Source organism: Bradysia coprophila (genome assembly GCF_014529535.1).
Source record: "Bradysia coprophila strain Holo2 chromosome X unlocalized genomic scaffold, BU_Bcop_v1 contig_26, whole genome shotgun sequence".
In the NCBI taxonomy this organism is placed as follows: Eukaryota; Metazoa; Arthropoda; class Insecta; order Diptera; family Sciaridae; genus Bradysia; species Bradysia coprophila.
Window position 1 is genome coordinate 1,482,427 of NW_023503313.1, and position 12,710 is coordinate 1,495,136.

At 34.8% G+C, this 12,710-nt stretch overlaps 2 protein-coding genes and 1 long non-coding RNA gene across 4 annotated transcripts; all 3 read left to right on the forward strand.

Moving 5' to 3' along the window:
- The first annotated feature begins 1,738 nt into the window (after window positions 1–1,738).
- On the forward strand, window positions 1,739–10,372 carry LOC119069168 (ras-related protein rab7). 2 transcript variants are annotated; one of them, XM_037173077.1, is made up of 5 exons: window positions 1,739–1,981; window positions 5,986–6,193; window positions 6,262–6,480; window positions 6,547–6,684; window positions 9,476–10,372. In XM_037173077.1, exons 2-5 carry the CDS (start codon window positions 6,014–6,016, stop codon window positions 9,557–9,559), a joined length of 621 nt encoding a protein of 206 aa, XP_037028972.1. In that variant the 5' UTR covers window positions 1,739–1,981; window positions 5,986–6,013; the 3' UTR covers window positions 9,560–10,372. The 2 variants fall into 2 exon arrangements, with proteins under 2 accessions (XP_037028972.1, XP_037028973.1); XM_037173078.1 differs by lacking the exon at window positions 1,739–1,981 and adding an exon at window positions 2,073–2,131.
- Window positions 6,691–9,466, forward strand: LOC119069167. Its single transcript, XM_037173076.1, has 2 exons — window positions 6,691–7,178; window positions 7,317–9,466. The coding sequence occupies exons 1-2, from the start codon at window positions 6,807–6,809 to the stop codon at window positions 8,145–8,147; spliced, it is 1,203 nt and encodes a 400-aa protein (XP_037028971.1). The 5' UTR covers window positions 6,691–6,806; the 3' UTR covers window positions 8,148–9,466.
- Window positions 10,373–10,905: 533 nt separating the features above from the next.
- Window positions 10,906–12,426, forward strand: LOC119069137. Its single transcript, XR_005086278.1, has 2 exons — window positions 10,906–11,207; window positions 12,215–12,426. It is a non-coding gene; the product is annotated as an uncharacterized LOC119069137 (long non-coding RNA).
- The last annotated feature ends 284 nt before the right edge of the window (window positions 12,427–12,710 follow it).

Sequence of the window (12,710 nt, forward strand, 5' to 3'; positions counted from 1 at the left end):
CAGTAATTTGACAATTCGTATGGCCTTGGAACAGACCTGTTTTGTATGTGGAACCGACCCACAACTTAATCTGTTTCTATGTATCGATCTGAAGACCCTAACCTTGTCAATATTGTCATAAAATCTACCAGATCTTTTGTTGGGTTAGGTATCTACCCACACCTACATAGAATTATACACGGGACGTACCATGGTGGCGCTGATGCTAATAATTAGATGGGAGCCCAGACATGTTTCAAAATGACAGCGCCACCATACCATCTGTTGAGTGTAACTCTATGGGTATCTCAATCATTTTCCAATATAGAAGAACACTTGCCTCGGATCGTCGTATATAGTTAAGTTGTCATAATTGTCGATAAAACAATTGGCAAGTAATATTTACATGTTGAATCAGTTCATAACACCAACAAAGGCAGCTGGCAATCTTTCAAGAGTTTAGGGAATTTTTAGCCCCGTACGAAGTACAAAGGGGCTTATAGGATTACGATGCCGTGTGTAATTGATGGAATTCGAAGCAGACGGTAAGGGCAAAGTGTTTGCCTATGTTCATAGATGACGAATCCTCAATAAAAATTTTGTCTGTCCGTCTGTCCGTCTGTCCTTCTGTCCGTCTGTCCGTCACGTCGATATCTTGAGTAAATCAAATCCGATTTCAAAATTTTTTTTCCCCTGAAAGATAGTCGAAATAGTGAGGCTTAGTTCGAAGATGGGCATATTCGGGTCGGCCCTTCGTGAGTTAGGGCCACCTAAGTGATTTAAGGTCTTTTGGTGATATTTATGGCAAAACAAACGATGGAAATGTAAATGGCATGGCAAATGATAGGTATTGTCAATACCAATGTAGGAAAAAAAGTTTTTTTTAAATCGGGTGAGTGGACCGTGAGTTAGGGCCTTAGAATTGAAATGATACTAGGGCCCTATGTGTATTTTACATAGAACTCGAGTAAATTTCATTCGTTTTTCGTAATTTTTGTTTGATTTGGAAGGTAATCGAAGGCCGAATAGAATGTAGTTGAAAAAAATTTTAAATTTGGGTCCTCGGACTGAGGCCGATACTAGGCCCTTCAAAAAAATAAAATTTTTAGGACGATTTTAAATTTTTGTTTCATTTGAAAGGACCGTCGTACGGGGCTTCGTAATTGCGCTATGCGCAATTTGTAAGATGCACACGTTACATAATAATTTTACTTTAACTACATTAACCGGCGCAATAGGCTTACGGTCGAAGTAGGGTGACAGACGCACTAGGGTCACGTACGCAATAGATATACGGGTTTGTACGGGGCTCAGTCGCAGCAAACGCTCCGACTGTTCTGATGGCTCGTTTCAATAGAAATTTTTAGTACGCAGAAAATTCTCTTCTAAGTTGTTAGAGGTGCCACTAGAAAATTTGGGTGCCACTACCTTCGTGATCAACTCAGAGGTATCTTAGACTTGATGGCACTTGTTTTGACTTTTCACATCAACAGTTTCAAAAAAATTATTTGATTGCGATGTGTTTTCACATTAGATTATATGCCTATTAAATTAATCAATTGATATTCAGTCACGCCCAGTCTCGTATCCAGGTATAAAATAGAAAACTCGTCTTTATTTCTTATTTTTACCGCTCTCAAATCTCTTGCCAGGATATGAGCCGAGTGTAAAATTATAATAGTTTTTACAGCCGCTACAGCCAGCTGTTCCACTACGACAGCCGGCTCTCGACACTCTATTTTATTTTCTTGTATGGCTTCTTTTGACATTCAAACACATAATAAAGTGGTTCGCCATTTTGCTTTGTCGTCATATGAGTGTATGAGGTGTATGAATACTACACAAAAAAAAGAGTTTATTGTGAAAACCTTGAAGAAATGTTAAACTTTCTATCGTAATCCAATTAACCAAGTGTATCGTTAAAAATAAAGTGTTCGCATCAAACAATTCAACAGTATCCCCGATTTTCTACCATCAACAATAATAATTTTGTTTTGATTTGGTAAGTCCTCTATCCGTAAAATGCTGATAAAATCCTTTGTTTTAGTCTCAAGAAACTAGTTCATTCAACACAAAAAAAAAGTTTTTATTGCGTTTCTCTCGTATATCCAATATAAACATTGAACGTGAAACGTTAATCTATTTGTAAGACGTAAGTGGTTCGACTAAATTTTTTAAATTAATTTCGTCGCAATAATCGGAAATTATTGCATCGAACGAAATATGATTCAGTGTGGAAAAATTATTGTATTTCCAGTCGATGTTGCATTTTATAAGGGCGTATTGAAATGTTGTTGAATTCAATTTATTTGTCTCGACAATCTCGAGTAAATAATAACGGGGGTCAATGATAATACGATTTTGTGTGTGCCTTACATTAATCTGTGTATATTTTGGACACATGGAAAGAGCTACAATGTTATACATCACAGCTAAAACATTCAACGAGTCACAATGACAATTTGTTTGAATTAAAATATTTACAAAAAAAAGTTGAAAAAAAATAAAATCCAAATTTTTATCTCCAATCGCATGGCTCTGCCATTTGTTCTGATTATGATGTAAAATTAGTCAACCAAAATCCGTTCGGCCAACTCATGCATTTTATGGGTGTCCAATAACAATTCGATATTATTTTGTATTGCAAATATTTCCAACTAATATACGTCGCCCGTGTCTCTTGTAACATCAAGTGACGTCATTTATCATATTTTTCAATGAGACGTTGTGTATCAATAATTTCATTTTAGTTAGTTAGTTGCCTCGGTTCGATTGTTTATTTGAAATATTTTAGAGTCATCATCAGCACCGTTTCAGACATTTATAGTATCGCGTATATTATATCGCGTATCGCCGTTGATACAGTGGTGTGTTGTTTACCCATAACTTTTATTTAGCTAGTGTATGCATGGTTAACGTTTTTATTATCGTTGTTGTTGTTATCATTCAACAAATCCATTTATCATTTAAAAACTAGAATGCTTTGATGATTGTGTTCACGACGTTTGATTGTGCCACTGACTGGCATTTACTTTATATGAAAGCTGATTCATTTGAATTCTACTGAAAAGCAATTCTAAAAATTAGTGTGACGATAATCACATTTTGCTTTGTGCAAAAAATCTTTCACTTTCTACTCGGATATCGTAATTGTGCAGGAATTTTCGGCTCAACAATATATTCTAGATTGCCAGTTGGACAATAAATTTTATCGAAAGACTCTGAATACAATCAAGTTTCGTTGGGTATGCATGATTCATGGTCAAAAATCGGACTTCCGGAACCTTGAGCATGTAATAGTTGTTTACGTAACTCTAAGAATTTTTTTTTGCGTTCGTACGAATTTCAGTCAATATTCTCTCCTATCGGCTCGGTTTAAAAACTTCAAATACTTCCAATATGTGAAATATGTCAATCGAAACAGAGGGATGGAAATTTCCGATTCTACCTCTTTATGCATACAATTTTCAGTGTAAACACGTAAATCGGAATTCCAACACATTCGAATGCATGCGTAAAATTGTATAGCCCATCAATACATAGAAAACAGCATCAAACCCAGGGCCGGACTGGCTCCCAAAAGGCGCACTTGTGCGATGAGTCGAAAGGCGCAAAAAACGAAAACTTATTATTTAGAAAGAATATAAGCATATGCTCTCTTTCAGCTGTTACTTGCACAAATCCTATACATTATTTCGGATACAGTTTGTTATGCTACAGTTGGAATTGATAAAAGTACTAAATTGTTAAGTATACTACGCGAGCAGAGCGAGCGAATTTTTTTTTATGAACCGTTCGAAGCTGAAATTCTATTGAAAACTTGCTTAGGATTAAAGTAAGAATTATTAGAAAATTACCAAATACATTAAAAGTGAAAAACGCTAATAAACCGATTTCCCTGATTTTTTAGTATTCTTGTGATGAATCGTCAAAAAAAGAAATTGCCAAGAAAAATCCACAAAGTGTAAAGAAACGTCAGAAAAAGGAAGAAAAGCTAAGAAATGGGAAAAAACGCCACGAATAGAAAATTTGTCGTTCTGGCGTTTCTTCACAATTTGGCGATTTTTTCTGGCGATGTAACAAATAAAAAATGGTCAATCGACAAGAGGAATCACCAAACGCAAAAAAAATCGTCGAGGTGTGAAAAAACACAAAAATGATTTGTTTATATCTTCACGTTTCATCACACTTTAGCGAATTTTATCCATTTACGAAACGTAAGCGTTTAGTGTGATCCTAGCAATTTTATCCTTCTACGAAATGTAATATAAAGGCACATCGCGAGATCATAGTAATTTTAACCTTTTACAAAATGTAACATAAACGCGCTTCGTAAGATCCTAGCCATTTTATCCTTCTACGAAATAACGTTTCTTATGTGAAGACGCTTCTTTAAACTTTAGAGATTTTTGGAGTTTTATCATCTTTTGTTGATTTGCTGAATCACCTGAAAAAACCCCAAAGTGCGAAGAGACACCAAGAAGAATCGACGAAGAAACGCCAAGAATGGAAAATTGGTCGTTCCTCACATTTTTTGGCGTTTCTTCTCGCATTGCCGATTTTTCTTGTGATTTAACAAAATAACAAAAAACGAGGAAACACCAAGAAAAATCGCCAAAGTGTGAAGAAACGCCGAAGTCTGAAGAATCGCCAAGAAAATTTTTTTGCCGATTTTACTTTGGCGATTCTTCTTGACTGTTTTTTTTTTATTTTAGTCGTATTTAGGCTAAATCATAATCATGTGAAAATCGACCAACCGAACTTTCTGTTTAAAAATCCCTAAGTTTCACCAACAACAGCAAAAACATTTCTTGGTGTTTCTTTGTATGGAATAAAAATGGATTGTTCAATGAGTTTCATTTCCAATTAAGGTAACCAAAATCGAAATTCAGACAGTCAGTCAAAGAATCTGACCCGTCAAGCAACTAAATAAAACTCATTTCTTTCGACAGAAATCGAAGGTGAAACTGTATTCCGTTGAAGGTTTAACGATTTCCTTCATTAGCGCCGCAGGCGAAAATTTTCGCGTTTTTCAACGACAAAATATAGAAATTACAATTAGCGCCTTTTACGTTTCATAATATCATCTAGACCCGCGATACAATAGTACATACATTTTATTTCTGAAAAGGCGCAAAATCCAAAAGGCGCACTTGTGCTTTGCCTAGTTGCCATATATGGCCAGTCCGGGCCTGATCAAACCAAGTATCAAAACAGCATAAAACCACTATCAAACCAGCATCAAAGCGTGTTGATTATGGATTAATTGTAGGGTATTACATTGTATACAACCGTCACTTGTCATTTGTGTGTCCGTAAACAGACGTCGATTAGGATTGCCGTTCTTAACAAAATATATTTTTTCTCTCATTTATACATAATGTAACCTCCCCTTATTTACAGGACTCCCACTTGACTTCTAGGAAATTAATTTTTTTCGTACAATTCGTAGGGAATAAGATACAGAATCTGGACATTAGAGACATAGGGTGTCGCGTTCGTTAATAAACCAATTTCAGTTCAAATTACCATGTAATGCATCCAAGGTCAATAGATAAAGCTTAGTGCAGCTGTAAAAGTGTAAATAATTAAGATAACGACGGCTTCGGCCCTATTCAGCTAACAATGTGGTTGCAATTCGGTAGAAGCTGTCATACGCAATTTCTCGTGATATTAGACATAGAGGAAATATACAGCGTTTCAACTCAACAGTACCTCGCTTTATACAGATACATAACGTAGTAGTAACCGTATTGTAAACTAGGTTGTAAATCGCTCAACACATTGAAAATATAGGGAGTTAAATTCAGACATTTCTTCTTCTTTCAAATGATGTTTGAGAAACCTGTATAACAATGGAATCTCACATAAAACCACCCTACTCAAACTTCAAATGTCTTCGTTGATGATGAACAAAGAAGTTGATGAAAAACGAGCAAGCATTTTTACCAGCACCACTTTTCTATCACTTGGACGTACAAAAAATTGATTTTTTTTTACTTTCAGTTAACTTAATCGCGTTCCGATAACAATAATGGCCACTCGAAAAAAGACTCTTCTGAAGGTGATCATCCTCGGTGACAGTAGCGTTGGTAAAACTTCATTAATGAACCAGTATGTCAAAAAACATTTCTCCAATCAATATAAGGCAACTATCGGTGCTGATTTCTTAACTAAAGAGGTTGTTGTTGACGATCGAGTTGTCACCATGCAGGTAACGCTTAACGAATTTTTGTTGTTCGTCGATTGTAGTGTTGATTTTTCTGCCAATTTTCTATTCAGATTTGGGATACCGCCGGCCAGGAACGGTTCCAATCGTTGGGTGTTGCATTTTACCGTGGTGCCGATTGTTGTGTATTAGTGTTCGATGTGACCGCTGGCAATTCGTTTAAGAATTTGGATTCATGGCGTGATGAGTTCTTAATTCAGGCGAGTCCTCGCGATCCGGAACACTTTCCGTTCGTTGTGTTGGGAAATAAAATCGATCAGGAGAATCGTCAAGTAAGTTATTTTTGCGCCAAAATTACGATTTTTTCGATTAACATGCTCTGACGTTGACATTTAAAGGTATCAACGAAACGTGCCCAGCAATGGTGTCAGTCGAAGAATGATATTCCGTATTTCGAGACGTCGGCCAAAGAAGGAGTTAATGTTGAATTAGCTTTTCAAACGATAGCCAGAAATGCGTTAGCCCAAGAGAGTGAGGTAAGTTTAACAGCCGAAAACCATTCTCATTTTGTTAATCGAAAAATGGTCAAAGTTCACCTGCGTTTTAACTGTTTGGCTGGTAAAATTATCTGTCATGAGTAAAGTGAGCTAGTTAAACGATGAAGAAAGGAATCTTTGCCCATCGAAAAATAAATTCAAATCCAGGAATTGAAAATTCGGCGGACAAACTGAAAGATCCAGTGAAGAAACCGTGGCAGCAAGAAAAAATTAGCTTCAATCAAGCGAAAATTAGCGCAAAGGATGATGATTTGCCACTTGTGAAACAGCCAAGCCATGAGGATGGCAGTAGCATTTCATATTTCCTTCAAGTGAATGAAGATTACGACCGGCTAATGAAGCGAATGGATTGTGTTCCCGATGAACTGGCCACTTTCATTGATAATGAGCTGAAACGTGCCGAAGATAAAAATGCTTTGATGCAGAGAGAATTGTTGGAAAAAATAGAAAATTTAAGAGACAGTGTCACTAAGGTAATAGAGCGTTGCATGGTGGGACACGTTTTGCGTACGTACACTTTGTACTGTTCCTTCAGACATAACGTTTGTCAGCCGTTTAAAGTCCATGTGACATAGATCCAATTGTAAATTTACTGATCGCTGTTTGTGTAGGTTGAAAAGTCCATGACCGATGAAACACAAACTCGAATCAATGGCTGCCTTAAGGACACCATTAGCACGATGATGAAGCAGCATGAGTCGCAAATACAATCAATTATCAAAAGCACTTTACCAAATCCATCGATACATTCTAACGAGTCATTCTTGAAAGTTCTGGACGAAGATCATGCACGTGAATCACACGTGAAAATCGATACGAACAGTGAATGCTTTAAACGGCAGGTTAGTAACCGTAACGTGCAGTTGGAACCACTAACTACTGCGGTGAGTGGTGATGATGCACAAGCTGTGACTCAGCTGTACGCGAACGAACAAAGTGAATTGAAATATGTGCTGATGAAAGATGAATTGGCTAAACGGCAGATCGTACTCGATGAAGTGTTGCTGATCAACGAAGCGCTACGAATTAAGATTAGAGAATATGAGCTGGACGGTTTGAAGCTTTCACTGGTGAAGTTACCTGTATCAGATTCGTCGGTTCAAACGGATAATTGGAAAGATTTAAGACATAATGAGTTGTGCAATGAATCTCGTAGTGAATCCGTCGATGAAATTCGAGAAAGCGTCAGTAGCATTAAATCAAGTCCGTCGAATTTTCAGTACGATTCTGTGAGTACGATGAAGGAAATGATTTCAAAATTGAAAATCGACGACCGAAAACGAAGAAGGAAAGTGGAGAAATTGGTTCTGAAGAATTTTTCTTTAAAATTGGAAGTTTGCGAATTGAAAAAGGAAATTAAGAAATACTCTAGCGTATGGGCTAATGACAGATACTTTAATAGCTTGTTTCTGGATACTACGAAGGTGACCGTATCGAAATAATGGTATAATCATTGTCGGGCTTTTGATTAAACTCTTCAGATTGGATATATTGTTGCCTTTTCGTTTGTATTTTTTTTGTTCAGAAATGAGACAAAAAGAGTTTATCGTTAATTTTCTAAAAAATTTAAACTTCTCTATGGGTCTTGACCTAATAAATGTGGCAAGGGTAGTAAAGTGAAAATTATGCGACACTACAACCGTTCGTCGATTTTATAAGAAAAAAAATTCAGGTTTTTACGTTATTTATACCTACTTGACTCGCCTAAGCAATGTCTCTAATTCTAACTATCTAGGAATCGTGTTTGGTTGGAAGTCTTTTCCAAACATTTTATTCGAACATTTGTCAGGTTATATTTTGACCTACGAGATCATTCTCACCATTCTTCATTATTTATACCAATGTCTTCAAAACAAGGCAGGATTATATTATCTGTTAAATACTGTCTTCGAGTCAATGCTATCATAGACTCTACAAGCCACGCATTCGTAACATTTGCAGATGAAATTTGAATGGACTACCTTTTTTGAGCATTGATTGCTGGTGAATGATGATGATGTTTCCATTGATTAATTTCTCGGTTTGCTATGCAAGAACACCTGAGAGATCTTTAATAATAATATTAACCTCTAAGTCTTCGATGGTGATTTTCATTCGTTTATAGATGTTATATTCCTTCATAACGGTACACGAATTCTTCACAACATTGTACCGTTCACACTTTTCATTTGAACTCAAGTTCAATTTTTAACCTTCATCCACACTGACCAACTTTCAAAAATGTTTTCTATTGTTAATCAAATCTGTTACTTCGTTTATTTAACGTGTCGCTTACCAACGTTTTTCTATATTCAAATTCTTTTAAATGCTACATGCGTCGAAAACCGTACTTTTCATGTTTTAAGCACTACTTTCGACGTCCTCAACATGTAATATATATTACTTCGTTTGTTGGAACCCACATTTCTCGATATAAGAGAAATGGTCCTTGTTGATAATAGATGGATAGGTTAATTAGTGTGACTTTTAGTGTGAGTTGTTTCCTTCCTCAATAATTATGGATCCGACTTATTGGAATTAATCAGAGCCCAACATTGAATGGGAACCAGAGGAGTTCTTGAGATCATTTTCAACTAAGAAGAAAAAACGTTTTTAACTAATTGAACACAGAACATGATACTACGGCAAGAAGCTTGATTTTTTTTTGCGTTGAACGGTAAAACTGCGATTTGCCTTTGTTGACAGAAATCCCAAACCTTTGCTATGACTTGCTATGTCTTGGAATATTTATGTTCATATTTAACGAAAACACTTTCTTTTTCCTTTCCAGGTTGAACTTTATAACGAATTTCCCGATCAAATCAAACTTCAACCTAACAATAAACCTAGAAACTCTGATAATTGCCCATGTTAATGAAATATTAATCTAAACTAATTAAATAAAGTGAATTCTTTCTACTAAACAAGATTATGCCGAGCAAATGTTTCAATAATTTTAATTTATTGGCGCGTTACTCGTTTGTTCTTAGAACAGATGAAATTTTCTTTGTTCTTTTTTCGAAATGAAATCAGAAGAAGAAAAAAAGAATTTGATAAAAACTGAGAATAAACCGGAAATTAAACAAGCAGAGCCACCTTCGAATTCTATGTTGCAAATACACATTCAAAGAGAAAATATACAATCACCCTTAAAAATTGATGATTTTTGTTTAAATTTAATTCGTCACATTACACAGCAAAAGGTTCGATTTAAAAATGGAAAAGTGGATGGAAATTAAATTACAATTAAAGAAACTATCATAATACCTATGTTTAGTAAAAGAAAAAAAAATGGATTTAAAACACAAAAAAAAACATTGAGAAGAATTATACAAATTAAGAACACACACTAATCAAATATGAAATTATTAAGAATTATTTACCTAATATTTAAGACTTGAAAAATTATTATGATTTTAAATTGAGATACAAAAAAAATCTTTTGTGAAAAAAGGAAAAATAAAAAAATCTATTTTTCATCGAATGCTGAGACCCTTTGGAATTCGATTTATTGAGCTATATATATTATAACGTAATTTTTCGGTCAAAATTGGTATGTGTAAAAGCTGCCTTACAATGACTTTATTTTATACAACATAAAAATAAAAACAAAAAAAATATGGAAAAGAGAATTGTCTTTGCAAACACACATTCTATTAAGTTGAAAATATTGTTAAAACAAAAAAAATGAATTTCTTGTGTTGTTATATTGTATCGTGTAAAATAAATTAATAAAAATTCTTATTGATAGATAAAATGAGCGAATCATCTTTTCTTTTATTGATACAGTCCCATTGTGACAAGGTTCACGGGTTAATTGGAGTGTCAATTTTAGTTCAGTTAAATTAGCGGTGTAAAACTTTTACGGTTAGAGTCAAAACTCTATACACATTCAAAGTCGACCCTCGAGTCAAGCCTGGATCAACGAAATTAAATTTTAAAGTATTCCAACCACTATCATTTTCGGACATTTTTCTGAAAGACATCCCATATTAATGAGAATTTTCCAAGACAAATCCGGTCCGCGATTTACACATCATTTTCGTTAAGGTCGAGGACTCTTTTTTGGACTTTGAAAAACCAATCCAAGTTAAAATGCAGGGTCAATGATGTCAAAATCGACTACGTCATTTTTTACAAATAATAATTGCAATTTAAATGTACAGGACATATCGGCATCGGAAAGACATCTAGATTTTAAAGAAGGTGGACGAATTTCTTTTTAAATTGTTACCATATGTTTACGGTGCGCTTGAACGAAGGCTAATTAGAAATGTAATGTAACTCAAATTTTATTGTAGATAAATGTTAGTCGATGTCCACTGATCATAAATCAGGACAAGTGGTCTGAAAGTGGACGGTAACTTTTTGAAACATTTTTGAAAACCATACTTTAACGGGTAAAGGGTCTCTCCTGCACAACAGTGTCAGCATGCAGGTCGTACCATGCGGTTTAAATTAAAGGCTGTTCAATTACCTTTCGAACGATACCACACTTTCTATATTTGTGTTTATAAGCTAGGGTTGCCATTTTTGAAAATTCGAAAAGAGGACATTTTGTACGAAAAAAGAGGACAAAAAGAGGACGCCTTTTAATTCGAAAAAGAGGACGAAAAGAGGACAAATAAAGAGTCTTAGCTCTTTTATTATTCTATGTGGACCAATAGATATTCAAATAATTAGTGAGAAAAGTTAAAATTAAAATTTCATTTGGTTTGAGGCGAATCCGAGGTTTCAGTACCATTTGTAAACATGACCTTTTTTTTCTTTTTTTATAAAAACCTTCATATTCTTCCTTATTTTCCAGAAAAGTGATTCTTTTACTTTTTTTGCTAACTTTACTTGGAGTTCTTGAACTGTAAGCTACAAACATGCACTTATCTCAGAAGAAATTCATAAGTTTTTTTCGATACTCCATTTTTGTTTAGAAGTAAAAATCTAAAAAATAAGAAACGTGTTTCTTAATAATTTACAAATCTAGGCCTGTTCTAGGCACATTTTCTGAAATCTGACTGTTTCTGACCAATGTAGGAAAATTTTCTAAAACCTTTCCGTTTCTCACGAATTTCCTATATTCTGCCTATTTCACACCAATTTAGTTGCATTTTTAAATTGCTGCTAGAATATGATTCGATTTCAACTTAATTTCGTTTTTTTAATACTCCTGGTTTACTCCTTATTTTATGCATATAAAAACATTAAAATTCCCAATCATAATGCTAAAGCTTCCTTAATTCCTAAATATGGAGTCGAATTTTTGACTGCGAGGACTAGTCAACTATATCATTCGAATGCTGTAGAAACTATGTAGTTTTAGAAATAGCTGCGCAGCGAAATTTTTTCCGTAAAATTTGACCACCAAACTTAACAGATTTTCGCTAAAATTTAACAATATTTTATAAAAAAGAGGACAAAAGAGGACGTTGTGTGAAAAAAGTGATGTTCTTAGAATTTTTACAAAAAAGAAGAATTAGACGAAAAAAGAGGACATGTCCTCTAAAAAGAGGACGAATGGCAACCCTATTATAAGCGTAATGTTAGAAGAATATTTTCATATGAGTATAGGTACTTTTAGCGCATTTATTCAATGTTGAGAGCTAAGATGGATATAAGTCGTCACTCTCTGATGTTAATTTCGTATTCTAGGAACTGTTCTTGACTAAAAATAGCCAAATATCTCGAACATTTTTTAGTTTGTTTGATTAATTCAATGTTTTTCAATAAATTGCTTACCACCGCGAACACTTTTGAGCATCTAGGCAACCACATGGTGCTTAGAAGGGTATTACTTTATATCAGGTGAATTGTCATGGATCTCAGCTTTACGACGATACCAGATTTGCTATGAGTAGTGTGCCACAGCTTTCAGACCACTTGCCCTGATTTATGATCAGTGGACATCGACTAACATTTATCTACAATAAAATTTGAGTTACATTACATTTTTAATTAGCCATTGTTCAAGCACGCCGTGTGTTTGACTAAGAGATCAACACCTCGAAAGATTTTTGACAATGGGCGAGCTC

Bases quoted from the DNA above. Each gene is read 5' to 3' on its own strand.
- LOC119069168 (XM_037173077.1), top strand. From the start codon at position 6,014: ATGGCCACTCGAAAAAAGACTCTTCTGAAGGTGATCATCCTCGGTGAC. The intron at 6,481-6,546 runs GTAAGTTATTTT...TGACATTTAAAG, and splicing joins TCGATCAGGAGAATCGTCAA to GTATCAACGAAACGTGCCCA. The intron at 6,685-9,475 runs GTAAGTTTAACA...TTTCCTTTCCAG, and splicing joins CGTTAGCCCAAGAGAGTGAG to GTTGAACTTTATAACGAATT.
- LOC119069167 (XM_037173076.1), top strand. From the start codon at position 6,807: ATGAAGAAAGGAATCTTTGCCCATCGAAAAATAAATTCAAATCCAGGA. The intron at 7,179-7,316 runs GTAATAGAGCGT...CTGTTTGTGTAG, and splicing joins TAAGAGACAGTGTCACTAAG to GTTGAAAAGTCCATGACCGA.